This window comes from Choloepus didactylus, chromosome 6, assembly GCF_015220235.1.
Source record: "Choloepus didactylus isolate mChoDid1 chromosome 6, mChoDid1.pri, whole genome shotgun sequence".
Lineage (NCBI taxonomy): Eukaryota > Metazoa > Chordata > Mammalia > Pilosa > Megalonychidae > Choloepus > Choloepus didactylus.
This window is the reverse complement of record NC_051312.1, coordinates 65,190,699-65,207,580: the sequence shown is the minus strand read 5'-3', so window position 1 is coordinate 65,207,580 and position 16,882 is coordinate 65,190,699. Positions and strand designations below refer to the sequence as shown.

Below are 16,882 nucleotides of genomic sequence, written 5' to 3'. Positions count from 1 at the left end.
CACTGCTCTCAGCTCTCTATAGCTATGATATTAAGGCTGTATGTGTGGTTTTCACATAGCTACAAAGATTCAAATAAAGTGAAAAATACATATTTACTTTCATTATATTCAGTCAACATGAAGGGAAAAATTCAAATGTAAACCAACCAATTTTCCTCCATATCTTGCATTTTAATTTAGGTAAGACTAATACTTTGGATAAGTTTTTCCAATTTTAGACAAAAAGAGAGCAATTATTTGCTGATTGATAGATTTCAGCTGCTGTGCTGAAGATTAACATGGTGGTGAAATTTAATGTGATCCACCTGTTTGTCCCTATGTTTGCATGTTTGTGTGTTTGTGTGTGTGTGTGTGTGTGTGTGTGTGTACAGCTCAGGACAGAAGAAACCAGACTACAATCAAGCTCATACCACATGTTTATGGGTGTGAAGCACATATGAATGTGCACTTGAGTTTGGGAAAAATTCCCAAAGCTATCTATGGAAAAAAATTCTTTTAAGTCAATCACCTTTTAGGATATAGAAAGCCCACATCTTTTGTTCTGGAGATTAAAAAAAAGACCATTTCCATCCAAAATTGTCCCAAGGAGAGACCTGTCAAGGCCCAGGTGCTATTACTTCAGCCAATTTCTTGCTCCTGGCATCAGAAACATGCTCTGCTGGAGTATAAACTCCTTAAGAGCAGAGTCTGAGACATAATCATCTTTGTCCTTCATGATGCTCAGAACAGCAAACAGATGCTTTCCAAACAAAATTCAGAAGTGGATTATAGGAGGGCCATTTCAAGGTCAAATCTATTATTTATCCTATGGTGGCTTTTTTCTTATCTCACCAACTTCCCAAAACCCAGCCCAGATATGTTCTTCACATTCACATAATGGAAATGATTCACATCTCCCTCTTCCCACACAGATATACCACTGACTTGGGGTGAAAACCTCCGAACCCATGAAAATGAGAATAGGCTAGAGTAGGGTCCTAATGTCTCAAATCTCAATGAGAAAGATTTACACTTCACCATTTGAAGATTCACTTAGACTCACGTTCAGCAAATATTCCAACTGTGAGTTTACATACACCTCTCACCCAATGAATTTTGCGTGACAGGGTCTGGATTCCAGTCCTGCCTCTGCTAATTAACAGCCACATTGCTATGGACAAGTCATCCTACATCTAAAAACCACAATTTACTTTATATGTAATTATAATAGACTACCTAGTTCATAGGACTCTCGTGAAAATCAAATGAGATAAAATAGGCAAGAATGTTTTTTTTTTAAACTGGTAAGTGGTTATACTTGCCCATTACTTTCTCTATTACAATAAATATTTCAGGCTTCAGGACTCAACTCAAGGAAGACAGTATGGTGAAGAAATTCTAGTTCTAGTCCTTTTATTGCCAATGACTTAACCCCTCTGAATCTGTGCCCTTATTTGAAAATCAGAGATTTAAAGAGTTTAGTAACCATAATGTAAATATTTAGTTGGCACTCCTCAGCTGACAAGCACTTTCACATTTATTATCTCATTCCACATATATATGCAAATATATTGCTATTTATTCATTCCATGTATTTTATTGAATGCTTTCTATGTGCCAGACACTGTGCTAGGCACTTTATATGCATATTTTTTCTTTTAATTCTCAAAAAAACTTATGAGCTAGGTAATAATATTTCCCTTTCACAGATTAGGAAATTGAATTCAAAAATATTAAATAACTTTCCCAGGGTTACATAGCTCGTAAGTGAAGGTCCCCAGTTCAAGTCTTTCTGATTCTAAAATCCATGTTTTTCCTTCTATACTTCTCCCACTGGGGTATATACGGCTATCTCTAGAGGTATTTGGCAGTATGTCAGGGGGTGCAAGAAGCCAGAGGATCACTATCACATATCTTCCTAGAAATATTTCTTTTATGTTACATCACTGAAATGCATCATTTGCATTTAACACAAAACTAACATGGGCTAAAATATAAAATTTGCATACATTTTAAAAAGAAAATAGAAAATTTCAAAGAAATTTAGACTTTGGCAGGCAGCTTTCAGCCAGGCCTTTAGGCTTTTGGAAGGGTTATAGTCTCTCTTGTCTGTCTGGAGTTTCTTCAGTGGTGAAGCACTGTCCAACACCGAAATTCCTAAGTCTATGATTTGCAGGCTCTAACTCATCATCATCTAAAGAACCCATTTGGGGAACAACTTGCCATAACAGCAGGCTTTATATTATGACCTTTTCCAAAATTGCTAATCACCCAAGATACTAAAGTGGGTATACTTCAGTAGAAAAGATAAGAGCATTATCTTTTGCTAAGGAACACTTCGGAAACAGGGATCAGTCACCACCACACAGGTTTGCCTTCTTTTACCTAATTCATATGTCTCTTCCTGGTGTTGACCTTTCCATTTACCTAGAGAGGATCCTCTTCCCAAGCTTCCAGCAATGGGGCTAGGGATGCTGCTTTTGTTTGGCAGATTTACTGGGCTGGTTTTGCTGGCTGGGAAAAGGCTCTGAGTGGGCGATGTTGGGGACTTTACAGGCTCAGCTGTCTTGGGTCTGGATGAGAGATTCAGCGGCTGTGCTGCTGCTTCATCCTACAAGAGTTTAACATAAATAATTATTAAAAAACAAGACAAATGAAGCACATTATCACTTAGTAAGCCACAGTTATTTTACACCTCAGAGACAATGCCACATTCCCCTACAATAATAACAAAAGAAGCTAATTATCTACCTCCTTGAAGATTCATTGGAAGGAAACCTCATTAATTTCCCTGTGTTATGCTTCTATTTACATTAACTGTGTAGTTGGATCATTCTTTTTGCCAAATTAAAATCTGAATTAGCTCACATTACAGCTTAATTTCCTAATGTGTTTTCAGGGATCTAAATTAACCTAGGGCATTTACAAAGAATTATTTAAAATTTCAGCAGCTCTGTACTGCCTTTGTGTTATTCTCTCTGAAAAGTTCCTGGAACTATAAATAGGCTCTGCAGCTAATTTTTTAATATATATTTTAAATCAAACAATTGCAAGTACTTTAAAAATGGAAACACGGAAAGCTTTCTTCTGATGTCTTGGGCCCCTGCCCAGGGAGTCACAGGCCACAGCCTGGCTTCTATGTGGCTTTTTGGGTGCGGGCATTCTTTATGGTCTATAGTCCATTCTCTATCCCATGTTTAAAATTAATTTCTGCAAAGAGCAAGCAGACATTATAATTATTTTATATCCAATGCTATATGCAATTTATTTTTCATATTTAAAGTGATGTCTCTTTATACTCTTTGCTACGTATATTTCCAGAGTATCTGTCTATTTTAAGACAGCATGTCCTTTTACACTGAACACAGTATTCAAATATCAGGCTTGTAACTCTAGTTTAGCCAGGAGCTTGAAAGCTAAGCAACTTTTCTCTATTTTCTCTCATTTCTCTTGCCATAAAACACCCACAACAACACTTCCATCATTCTGGAAATTCAGTTGTAACATCAGCATATTCATTTAAATGTTCAGTTTTAAGATCTGCATTATTGTGTTCTAAAATAAATCTTCAGAGAATGTTAACTCCTGTTTTGCCTCTGAGAAGTCGCAGAGAACTTCCTTCAATGTCATTGTTTAAAACACACAGTAGAGCTTGGTAACAGAACATTCTCCTTCTTGGTAAGCATGTGACCTCACTAAGACTTAATTTCTTCATCTGTAAAAAGAGAGCCTGATACTAAGATTTCTAAGGTCTCTTCCAGTTCAGTCGTCCTGGGATGGCGTCGGTTTTGAGCCCTAGTGAGGAGACAGTTCATGAGTGAAGTAAGTCCTCTGACGAAATTAATATTCGAATCGACATTTCCATGGGTAAAACAACTCGGTTGTCCACTTCTACTAATGATCAGTGATTAAGGAAGAACAAAAAGGGAGGATAGAAAATATTACTCAGGAAGGATTGGAAAGAAAAAAATAAAGATATCACTCACAGAGGGGCCATTATGTGCCACGTACTATGTTAGGCATTTTCACATACATTAGCTCATTTAACCATCAATATCTCCATGAGGCTGATAGCATTATTCAAAATTTACAAATGAGGAAATGGAGGTCAGAGTGATTAAATCACCTGCCCAAGGACATGTGAGTAGCAAATGGAGGGGCAAAATTTGAATTCTACTTTACTGGATTCCAAATCCCAGGTCCCTATTCTACTAAATTACCAGAGAAAATAGCCATTTGTTTGACAAGGCAGCACTGCCCTAGATTTCTTGTTTTATTTCCATGGCAGGGAATAGGCAATCTGGCACATCTATATTGCAATGCACTATTTTTTATATCTAGACATTAGGACAGGTTCTCAAGAAACTAAGTTATATCCATTATGAATGTTAAAATTTTTATTGTTTATTTAATTGTAATTTACTTCCCACTGCTCTTGTTCCTTTACTCATATTTAAATAATAGTGGTTTATATATTATTCAGTTTTCGCCATGCTCTTTTTATTTGTGGTTTCTTGAGCTTCTTAGATATCAGGGTTTAGAGTTCTCATCAAATTTGGAAATTTTTCAGCTACTACTTCTTCAAACATTTTGTTTCTGTCCCTTCATCCTCCTTCCAGGACTCCATTTTTATATATTAGACCATTTGATTTTGTCCCACAGTCTGGTTTTTTTCTCTATGTGTTTCATTATTGTTATGCCTTTAAGTTCATTTATCTTTTCTTTTGAAGTGTCTAATATATTGTTAATCTCATCCAGTATATTTTAAATCTGAAATACTGTATTTTCCTTCTCTAGAAGTTCAATTTAGATTTTCCATGTCTTGCCTTATCATGCTCATGCTTTCCTCTATTTTCTTGAACATATGGAGTTTATAACATCTGGATTTTTTTTTCAGCCTTGAATATGCTATGATCTATCTATGTATTTATTTATTTATAAAATTCAATGATTGTCACTTCCACCAACAATGCCACTGAGCGTGGACATCACCTGCCAACTCCCAGCTAAGTGAATCCCCTTCCACCACGGCAGGGAAGCTGTTGGTCCTCACAGCCTGCCCTGCCCTGACAGAAACTTTGTGCTAACTGGACCTGGGAGTAGGGAAATTAGGAACAGCCCTAATCAAGAATGCCACAGCCTCCCACTATTCTTACATATAAGAAGCATAGATGCTTCTGAGATTGTTGTATGCTTTTGGTCAATTTCCAGAGCACCAAAATGGTTATTTTTGTCAATTCTTCCCAGTTTTATAGGTGGTTTTTGGGTAGCAGATTTATTTACCTCCTCACTTGGCTATAACTAGATGTCTCCTACAGTAGTTGCTTTCTACTTTCTTATCTATTTATTCTATCATCTGCATTATTTTCGGGTCTGTTTCCATTGATTGATTTTTATCCTCATTATTATTCATATTTTCCTGCTTCATTGAAAGCCTGGTAATTACTGAATGGATGCCACTCGTGAATTTTACATTGTTGGGTGCTGGAGCTTCCTTTAAATATTTGTGGACTTTGTTCTGAGATGCAGAATAATTTGACTTTTTCTAGGTTTACTTTTAAGCTTTGTTCTTCAGGTCCAGAATAGTCATTTGTCTGGAGCTAACTTGGCCCCACTGCTGAGGTAATACCCTTCTAGGAATTTTAGTTGATGTCCTGTATGTTAGATCTTTCCACTCTGGCTAATGGGAATGTAAAATATTCCCAGCACTGTGTGAGCTTTGGGAGTTGTTTTGCCTGCTACTTTCTCATGTTTTTTCCCCTGGCCTCAGGTAGTTTCTTCAATACCTGTGCTAATCAATACTCAGAAATAGACCCAGGGGAACCATCTGCAGATCTTCAGTGTGCTCCCTCTCGGTATCATGCTCTTCCCTCTGGTACTCTGCCTCACAAATTCCATCTATCTCAGCATCCCTAAACTCAACTCTGTCTCTTCTACTCAGGGAAACTTCCAAGCTCCATTTGGGTATCCCCTACCTGTACTTGCCTGGAAACTCCCTCGAGATAGTAAGCTTAGGAGAATTGTAGTGCTCACTTCTCTTGTTTTCCATCTCTCAGGGATCACTGTCCTGTACTGCTTGTTGTTTAATGTCTGGAAACTAATATTTTATATATTTTTTCATGTGTTTTCATTGCTTAAAGTGGAAGGGTCAATCTGATCCCTGCCTTCCTCCATCATGGTTGAATATGGAAGCCTTCTAGGTGCTTAGTGAGGATCTCTCTCAGAACAGACTACATTTTTTCAATCACAATCATCACTCCTACTACACCACCACCTTTATCATCATCATCATCACCATCATCATCATCATCATCACCAGTAACATTTATGGAATGCTTATTATATGCTAGAGGAAGTATGATATGATTTAAGTCCCTTAATAATATTAATCCCATTTTATAAGGGAGAAAACTAAGACTGAAAGAAATTAACTGTGCAAGATGAGACAACTAGGAAAAGTGGTAGGGCTGGGATATGAACAGAGATACTCTGACTTTTGATTTTAACATTTGTAGTAGATAAAAATTGTGGGGAAGGAAAGTACATAAGACTATCTGTGCTTATTTTTGTTACCTTCAGCCAATTATGTCCTGTGTCATATTTGTAAAATGAGTGGTCACATAATATAGAGAGGAAACACAATGAATATCCAGAGAAACATGAGAGATTTTGGTGACCATAATTCTTTCAATTAGTAAACTATGAGTTTATTATCAGAACTTCAATAATAGTCAAGAACCTTTTGGCCTTCTTAATAATTTAAAACACTTGCTTTATGTCTTGTTCTATATATTTTTACCCACATATACAACATACAATCTAATAAGTATAAGGAATGCTTATTTTGTTATTAACATAAAATATAGTCATCAAATTATATAGAGAACCCCCTAAGAATTTGCATGTGGTCAAATGAGTAATAAAATTGAGTTGGCCCACAAAGAGGGAATGTTAAAAGCAGATATAAACTTGAATTTAACCAGGGAACATTTTATTCATCCAGTAAAGGCTTGTTTTGGTTCAGTTCCATTTGGCCAACACACTTATAAAATAATTTTTTTTCACATTAAAATATTTAATACTCAATAGCTCAAGTCACTGATGTTTGATACACTCATACTCTGGGAACTACGATTAAACAGAATGCCTTGGTTTGAGAATGTAGTATTGATTCATATTAAACACAAACTCAGAACACAAAATAAAAGGCTGTTTCCATTAAGTACTGCTGTCTTATAAAATGTAAACTGCCTATTGTCACATCTCAATATTTCTAACAACAAAACATAAATGTTCTATTTTTTTTTTTTTTTTGAGAAACTAAGAACTTGAGTGGCATTAAATTAATTCTTCAGGTGGGGACAGGAGCAGAACTCTCTCTCTTAATGATGCTCACTTTTCCGATCTTTGATATTTGGGATCCGTATTTTTAAAGGCTTTTCTGAAATCTCAAAATTTCTATCTGCAAATTTTAGTAAACAAAACAAGTTCACTGATTTTGTAGTATGCAATGCTACGTTTTGTTGACCTCAGATGTTTCCCACATGAATATCTAAAAATTGCAAAGTTTTTCCAAATGCAGTACTTTCAGCACATTACAATAAAACATCTGTGCTTAGCATACCCCTCCAGGTTAAGGCAGTTATTCAAAACAATTGTTTCTCTGAACTGTCTGAATTTTGTAATTCAACATAGGAAACAAAGGCAATCATAAAAGCCACCCAGTACCACCTACAGGTACCAGCGGCAGCACAAAGTTGGAGCAGCACATTAATTTCCCTCTGTCACCAAGTGCCTCCTGGCTGCCTTGTTTCAAGACACTGAAAATAAGCAAGGAAAGGCATTTACTAATTTCTCTGCCCTAATTTGGGAGAGTTTGTTTAACCTAACCCAACTGTAAGGCATCAAAAGCATGATTAGGTAGTGACACCATACATGTTCAGATCTCACATTTATAGCTGATGGAGAGGCCTTCATCAACAAACCATATAAAGCCCAACATTAGGTTCTTATTGTCTCCTTTTTAAAATCTAAGGTTTTGAGATCCTTCTACTCTGATACTATAAGTTGGCTCCCCACCCTGTTTAAGGATTATGGAGGGAAGTGTCACAAGTCCGTGACAAAGACTGGCAATAAAACCATGGCCATTTATGCCCATGAACATTAAAAAATAAAAGCTAGAATCCAAAGGGGAAAAACTCTTGAGAATTGAGTTTGCAGATTCAGGTCTCACAATACGGCACTATTGTTATCAAAAGGGAAACACCTGTTTCTCAATGCTCAATCATGAAATTTACCATAAAGAGGAACATTTGGGGGGTTCCTTTTTGTTGCTATGCTTCCTGCCGCTTATTCCCAACACAGACTGGTTCACTACATTTCTTGTTGTGCTATTTTCCAAGCTGCTGCCACAATCCTGCAAAGCAAGTACCTTAACTTGAGTTACAGGGCTGGTCCCTCTCTTTTCATTTTTTATCCCAGTAGGTGAGACCTCCCCTGCTGTGTTTGGTGGCTGTGGAGTTGATGGCATCTTTGCTCCAGGTGACACCTGCATGCTGGCCAGCTGAGCGGCATAGAGCTGCTGCAAAACAGGGAGGACAAACATTGATCTCTTTAAATACAGCTGAAATGGAGTTCCAAAAAACCTTACCATATTGTTAGATAACTATTTCTCTGACAGCCTTGCAATTTGCTCTCCTTCACTATTTTTTAAAGAGGAAAATATGAGAGACCACAAAATATAACAGAAAGATAGAGCACTGGCATAGGAGCTATGGTTCTGTTCTCGGTTTTTCTGGTAATACTTTATGACTCTGAACAAAGGACTAGATTTCTCTAGAACTTGGTTTCTTCAATTGTACAAAAAGGAGTTTTGACTAAATGTTCTCTAAAGTTCTTTCTGGTGCCTAAAATCGTTATAAAAAGTTATTTAAATTTTCTTTCCCTCTACTCATGTAATTTAAATATTCATTAAGTAAGGCACTAAGTTGAATTTTTCTAGGGACTCCTGGAAGAAGCATATCTTTCTTATTCAGTATTTGCCAACTCTGCGGAGGCTAGCCTTTCTGGATGATGTGAATGCTTGGCCCCCAGATCACTGGGACCGAATGGCAGTCACTCTTTTCTCAGGGCCCTATTTCTAGGCAACATATAACATATTCCTCAAGAGACTATGGCCATATTCGTGGCAAAAAAAAAAAATCAAGCTTCTTTTTCCCAGGACAGAAGCTGCCCATTTGACTCTCATCCCAAACCAGGTGACAAAGTGTCTCCTTCAAGCCCAAGAGCAGAGCACCCTGGTTTCTCTCCTCCAGCCCTCCCTTTGTCCATGACTCCAGATTTATCCTCATTATATTCCCATTGCTGTTTCACGGCTCTTACTCATTTTATCTGCTTAGTTTAAAAGTGTTTCTCTTCCCTGAGACACGATAAAAAGGCAACCTGAAATTATAAATCTAAAAATTAGCAGCCCCAAAACTGAAAGACAGGTAGGCCAACCTCTTTTTATATAATTTTAATTTTTATCAAAGTTATTCTTGTATATAATTTTACAAGTTCAGTTGTACTACAAAGCTTAAAAATCAAATAAAAAACAAAACAACAACCAAAAGAATCTACCCGGTTAGCATGTACAGTGTACAACATTTACACCACACATGGTGGCCTTGGTTTTCCTGCTCCATTCCTCCTTACCCCACTCCCTGTTTGGTGAAGACAGCCCCCTTCAATTCATTCAATTTTTTACTGGCATTTATCTCAGTATTTCTAAATGTTAATACTGTTTTTTTTCCTGATCCACTGACTTCCTACTACTGAAGACGAGAGTTTAGCTTTCTTATAATACCTACCCCCTATCTGTTCCCATGCTTCTCTCCCCAATGTCTTAATGATAATAACACAAATTTAAAATATTACTCTATGAAGATACTATTCACTGTTGGGGTACTTAGTGAACTATAGTTAATTTTCTTTCTTTTGTTGTATTTAATATTTTCTTTGACTTTGCTTCATTTTTTATATAACTACCACTGATTAATTCTCAAACCCTCCAAAAGAACAGCAAAACTCTTCCCAATACAGTTGAATACATTAGGTAATATGCGCATCCTATTTTTGCCCTTGAAGTCATCCATCTTGGAACTCTCCATCTTCCTGCTCCAGTCTGAACTGGTTTATTCTTTAGGCCTACTGCAGAATTGCGGTACTTAGAATTTTGCCTCTCCTTTACTGGATTCCCTGTTTTGTTAACTTTCTTTTTGGTAGAGAGCTTCCTCTAGGAGCTATTTGTGAAAGGTGCATGTGAGGTTAATTTCTGAAAAAAAAAAAATTATCACATTCATCACAATTGATTGAAGTGTGACTGGTAAAAAATTCTAAGCTGAAAATAATTCTCTGTCAGAATTCCAAAGAATTCTATTGTCTTCTTACTGTAGTTATTAAAGAAGTCTGATATTCTGATTTCTAATCATTGTGTATAATTAATTTTCTCTCTCTGAAAGGATTTAGGATCTTCTCTTTATACACTGTGTTCTGAAATTTCACAAGGATGTCCCTCTGTTGACTCTTTTATATTCATTGTTTAGGACACTTGGTCAGCCATTTCAATCTGGTAACTTGTGTCCTTCAATTCTAAGAACTTTTTTTTCCCAAATCTTTGGAAATTTTTCATTGATAATTTTCTTCTCTATGTTCCCTTTCTTGAACTCATATTAATGTTGGACTTCCTTATTGATCCTCTAATTTTCTTATATTTTTCTCCTATTCACTCATCTCTTTGAGTTTTTGTTATATTTTATGACAAGTATTTTTCAACTTTATCTTCCAACTTGCCTATGAGTTTTTAAAAATTTCTTATTCTCATTGGGTCCTTTTTACAGTTTTATAATATTAATTACAGGATTGGGATTAGTTTTCAGTATTTTTATGTTTTCTGCATTGTCCCATTTTACCCCTAAGCTCTTTGAGCTTTTTCATATTATAGGGATTTCTAAAGTATCTGATTTTCCTTGACTGTTTATTCATTTATAAGAGTTATATACTCACAAGCTGACTAGAAAGTCTGAGTATGGGGATAGACTTATTGATTGATGGGCTTCAGTATAAGGTAATGAATGATGCAGAGAGTCAGCTTTTTCCTTGGAAACTCCCAAATGTCAATAACTATAGGTAACTTCTCTTAGGCTAGACCATTTTTCCAGAGAGATATCTTCAAATTCATGTCTGGGTTGGGGTAAAATAGACAGCCCCCCCCCCTTTTTTTTTTTAATATCTCACTGCCGTCTAGTCTATCATGTAGTTTCCATCACTCATCTCCCACTACACCTGATATTCTCAAGATTAAAACCTCTCAAGTTTAATTTCTCAAGAGAATAAACCTCTAGTCTTCTGCCAGATTGTGTTAGGGGGGTGGGAGTGAGATAGGGATGGTAGTGACCTGGTTGCCTGGGGGTGGGGAAGGACCTGGAGTTCTAATAGTTTCTTATATCTATTTTCGACCAATCATCCTGTCTACAATTCTACTTCTTACCTCAACTTTTAATGATATATTACCTTCCATTCCTAGACATTTCAAAGATTCAGTTCCCAATTTGCTTGATTCTTTTTGTCTTTACACTCTTAAAGCTTACATATCAGATTTCTCTGTTCTGCTAAGATAGTTACAACTTATCTATCCATTTCCCATCTTCCAAAATTTTTTTTCCTTCTCTTTCTATTTGTATTCTTAGGTTTACACCTATAATCCTTAACTGTTGATTTAGTAGGTTTTGGGTGAAACTGGCAATAAATGAATGTATTAGTCTGCTACAGTTAACTAGAAGTCAGTTGTGCCAATCTTAACACTACTTAATGTCTGAAAACTCCATTCTAATATTTTCTTTTCTTATCATCAAGATTAAACCATTATCTTGATAGTCATATTTCTATCGTAATAAATGGAAAGCTTCCTAGTTCATCAACCACAGAGAAAATAGCTCAAACTTTGCCATTTTAGTAGGGCAGAAAAAACAGGTGGTTTGTATGTAATTTCCAGCATTATTATCATTCAGATGGACAAATAAAAAAAATTACAGTAATCAAAAACAGACCTTTCAGCACATGCAATTAAATGAAAGCTTAATAAAGAATAATTTTCAAGAGCCAGATGTGCTTATGTCATGATTGTTGCTTTCTTTGGAACAATTTTTCTAATAAAACAGGACTCTAAAGAAATTAAAGTTTCATAATTCTGTATGTGCAATGACTCAGTGGCAAGAAAAATTCACAAGTAAGATTAGTCAAACTGCTAAAACTTAGGGTAAAAAGGGGGCTGTCTGCTTTGTTTTCTATTTACTCTCTTGCATTCCTTTCCTTTGAAATTCAATCAGTTGTTTTCAAAATAGGGACAGGTGAAGCTTCTGAAAAACTCTGTTCAGGTTAAATCAGTGAAGAAAAATTCTATACTGAATAGAGTGGTGATAGTCAAGAGCTGGAAAAGGGTTAGCTAGATAATGGTGGTATCATGAGGAATATGTCCTACCACTGAGTATTAAAAAATCATGAAATCCTAGAGTTGAGAGAGTCTGTAGAGGTCATTGATGCCTGCATTTTACCTCAACAATCCAAAAGATCAAAGTAGTCAATTTTACTCAATTTTGAGTCCTTCAGAGAGATTCAACGAGGTGAAAAGACCAGAAAACCAAGTCATTGGAAACAAATCTATTTTTTTAAAAACTTGACAAAATACAGTAATCCTTCAGAGTGAACAAGACAGTTGCTTTGTAGAAATAGTGTTAACTGCTGCCTCTAAAACTTTGATAATCACTTATTTTATACCACTCTACAGTGAGTGGTACCTAAGAGAGGCAAAACCCCATAAAATCTGAGATTCCTCAGACCTGATTCTTCCGAGTTGTGATTACTGATATATTAGAAGCAGAGAAAAAATAGCCACATTCCATAAAACTTACAGGGCAGGGTAAACTGGATGGTAGGATATCAGATAAGCTTTACTACAATGAACCTTCAAGTGAAAATAAGAAAATGGAATCTAAAAGATAGAATAATCTCTTGAAAGTCAAAATGTTCATATTCTGCATAAGAAAACATATGGTTTAGACAGGCCATGCTTTTCAAGCTGAAGACATTAAATTTGACTTTGATAACAAGAATGCCATTAATTGAATAGGAATAAATTTACAAAATAATTTTTTTTTAATTAAAATTGTTCTATATGTAAAGGTGCTGTGTTAGCAGCTGAGGAGGATTCAGAGATAAAAGGTTTGGATCAAGCTTATAGCTCTGGAGAAAATGTTAAGATATAGTTCCTTAACACTTGATTTGCACCTTTCTTCTGGTACCTACTACTTGTTTTGCCTTGTTTTTAGTTATGCACATATGTCTTATGCTTGGTAGACTGTAAGCTTATTGAAGACATGATCAGTCTAATTATTTTGAATGCTTAGCACAAAGAATGCCTTACAAGTAATATATAGTCAATACTATCTGAGTTAATTAACATACTATATAAAATCACCATTGTTGGGAAGGAGAGATATTTTCCACAAATGAGGCAACAGAAGTGGTATATGACTATACATGTAATGAATAATTTTATGGTATTGAGTTTAAAAATTAAAAGGAAAATAAATTCAGTTCAGGTTAAATTGTGTCACAAGAAGTGATTCTTCCGAAATCATTTGTTAAAATGTTGACTAGATAGCTAATGGATAATGACTGGCTTTACTAACCTATCTTAAACTTTGCATTTCTAACACAAATTATACTGTTTGAGTAGTAACTAAGGAGTAGTACAAATTTTTCTTCTCAATCTAGTTAAAATTTAAAGTTTCTCTAAATGTTACTGTATCAATTCAAAAGAATATAAAATACTAGTTATTTAAATAGATAACTTTAGTCAGAAAATCTCTTTGCAGACTAGACTAATGGTTTAGGAAGAAAAAGGCTAAACTCTGATTAGCTATTACAACAGGCTTTACAAAAATATCATTACACATAGGATTCTCAGATCATTGTTCACAGCCATAATGAAGACAATAATGAATATTTTTTCCCAAATACAGTTGAGGTTTAATAAAAACAACAATTTTGTAAAGCTTTACCAGGCTCAGCCAAAGTGCCATAAACATTTAAATTTGGGGGAAGACTTGAGTAATACAAACTTTTCCATTTCAGTTTTGCAAAGTGCCCAGCAATTAGGATATTGAATTGTTTCTTTATTCAAGTTATATAAAGAAATGTAGTGCTTACATGTAAAAATCAGCCTCACTAAATATTTTAGAAATTATAAAATCACTCATTTTTATAGGAGAACTTTAAGAAGAAATGCTGTTACTTTATTTTATGGCTAAAAAAGTCTCACTTTTATTATTTCAGTTTTAATAAAGTAGCTAGTTAAAATTTTGGTAAGCTAAACAATCACACACTCAGCATATAGAACTAAAAGGGCCCTAACAGAACATTTAGTGTAGTATGACCTCTTCATTATGCCAATGAGTTGAGGTACACAGTGTAGAAGTTGCTCTTGCCCAAGATCACATAACTAGTTAGTACTGGAGCTAGGAGATGGACCCAGGTCTCCTGTCAGTCTATCATTTCTAGGATATAATTTAAAGTAGAATATATCAGTTGGAGGAGGCACAAGATGGTGGCATGGTGAGGTGTGGAATTTAGTTACTCCTCTAGGGCAGCTGATAAATAGCCAAGAACTGTCTAGAACAACTCTTTGGGGAGATTTCTGTGACCAGACATACATCATACACCAGTCTGGAATGGGAGGAATGGCTGAGATTGCAGCAAAGAATTGGAAGCTTCATATGGATTATACTCTTCTGCCAAGACCTGGACCTGTCTGGACTGGGAGAATCTGATTGAAGTCTATCATATCTGGGGAGACCCCCTCAAAAAGAGTTCCCATACAGGCAGGACAAGAACCAGAAAAATTCTGATCAATTAAACAGAAGCTATGCTATAGGTCTAGAATAATTTGAAATGAATACCAAAGAAGAGAAAGAGAACAAAGCAACCCAACAAGAAAACCCTAGGTAAAAGAGTGAAAACAATCTCCAGAATAAACCATTCAAGAAAATCATATGCCTAGGTAGCAAAAAAATCACAAGTCATAATAGGAAAGATGAAGATATAGACTAGACAAAGGAATAAACTAAAAATTCAACTGAGATACAGGAGTTGAAACAACTAATTAAGATGTTCAAACAAATTTTCTAAATAAAATCAATGAGCTGAAGGAAAATGTGGCAAAAGAGATGAAGGATATAAATAAAACACTGGGTGACCAGAAAGAAGAATTTATAAACTTGAAAAAACAAATGGCAGAACTTATGGGAATGAAATGCACAATAGAAGAGATGAAAAACACAATGGAGACCTACAACAGCAGATTTGAAGAGGCAGGAGAAAGGATCAGTGAACTAGAAGACATATCTGAAATCATACACACAAAAGAACAGACAGGGAAAAGAATGGAAAATACAAGCAGGGTCTCAAGGAATTGAATGACAACATGAAGTGCATGGATATATGTGTTAAGGGTGTCTCCAAAGGAGGAGAGGAGGGAAAAGGGGCAGAAAGAAAAATGGAGGAAATAATCACTGAAAATTTCCCAACTCTTATGAAAGACATAAAATTATAGATTCAAGAAGCACAGCATATCCCAAATAGAACAGACCCAAATAGACCTCTCCATGACACTTACTAATCAGATTGTCCAATGTCAAAGACAAAGTGAGAATTCTGAAAATAGCAAGAGAAAAGTGATCCATCACATACAAGGGAATCTCAATAAGACTATGTACAGATTTCTCCACAGAAACCATGGAGGCAAGAAGGCAGTGGTATGATATATTTAAGATACTGAAAGAGAAAAACTACCAACCAAGAATTCGATATCTGGCAAAAGTGACCTTCAAAAATGAGGGAGAGTTAAAATATTTTCAGACAAACAGACACTGAGAGAGTTGGTGAACAAGAGATCTGCTCTACAAGAAATACTAAAGGGAGTACTACAGGCTAATAGGAAAAGACAGGAGAAAGAGGTTTGGAGAAGAGTGGAAAAATGAAGACTATCAGGAAGAGTAAAAGGAGAGAGAGAAAAAATAGGATATGACATATAAAATCCAAAAGATGAGATTGTAGAAGAAAGTACTGCCCTTACAGTAAGAACATTAAATGTTAATGGATTAAACTTCCCAATAAAAAACATAGATTGGCAGAATGGATTTAAAAAATAGGACCCATCTATATGCTGTCTACAAGAGACTCACTTTAGAAACAAGGACAAAAATAGGTTGAAAGTGAAAGGCTGGAAAAAGATATTTCATGCAAACAACAACCAGAAAAGAGTGGGGGTAGCTCTATTAATCAGACAAATTAGACATCAAATGTAAAACAATTAAAAGAGAGAAAGGACACTATACAGTAATAAAAGAGACAATTCATCAAAAAGACATAAAAATCATAAATATTTATGCACTGAGTGAGAGTGCCCCAAAATATGAGGCAAACATGGTGTGCCAGTTTGGATGTATTATGTCCCCCCAAGCTCCATGTTCTTTGATGCAATCTTGTGGGGGCAGATGTATTAGTGGTGATTAGATTGTAATTCTTTGATTGAGTGTTTCCATGGAGATGCGATCCACCCAACGGTAGGTGATAACTCTGATTAGATAATTTCCATGGAGGTGTGGCACTGCCCATTCAACATGGGCCTTGATTAGTTTACTAGAGCACTATATAAGCTCAAACAAAAGGAGCAAGCTTGCTACAGCCAAGAGGGACACTTTGAAGAATGCACACAGGAGCTGAGAGAGGAGCTGCAACTTACAGAGATATTTTGGAGACAGCCTTTGAAAGCAGACTTTTGCTCTGGAGAAGCTAAGAGAGGACA

The 16,882-nt window shown here is 35.7% G+C and overlaps 1 protein-coding gene across 16 annotated transcripts in view; it reads right to left on the bottom strand.

Annotated features, from left to right (window-relative positions):
- Nucleotides 1–16,882, bottom strand: part of SOX6 (SRY-box transcription factor 6) — a 652,380-nt gene that overhangs the window by 82,636 nt on the left and 552,862 nt on the right. For 9 of the 16 annotated variants that reach the window (XM_037839347.1, XM_037839348.1, XM_037839337.1 and 6 more), the window contains 2 exons: nt 8,411–8,560; nt 2,365–2,590 (listed from right to left, as the gene is read on the bottom strand). In XM_037839347.1, coding sequence (XP_037695275.1) covers nt 2,365–2,590; nt 8,411–8,560 — 376 coding nt within the window. The remainder of the gene's footprint in view (nt 1–2,364; nt 2,591–8,410; nt 8,561–16,882) is intronic. The other 7 variants (XM_037839340.1, XM_037839351.1, XM_037839341.1 and 4 more) reach the window with 3 other exon arrangements.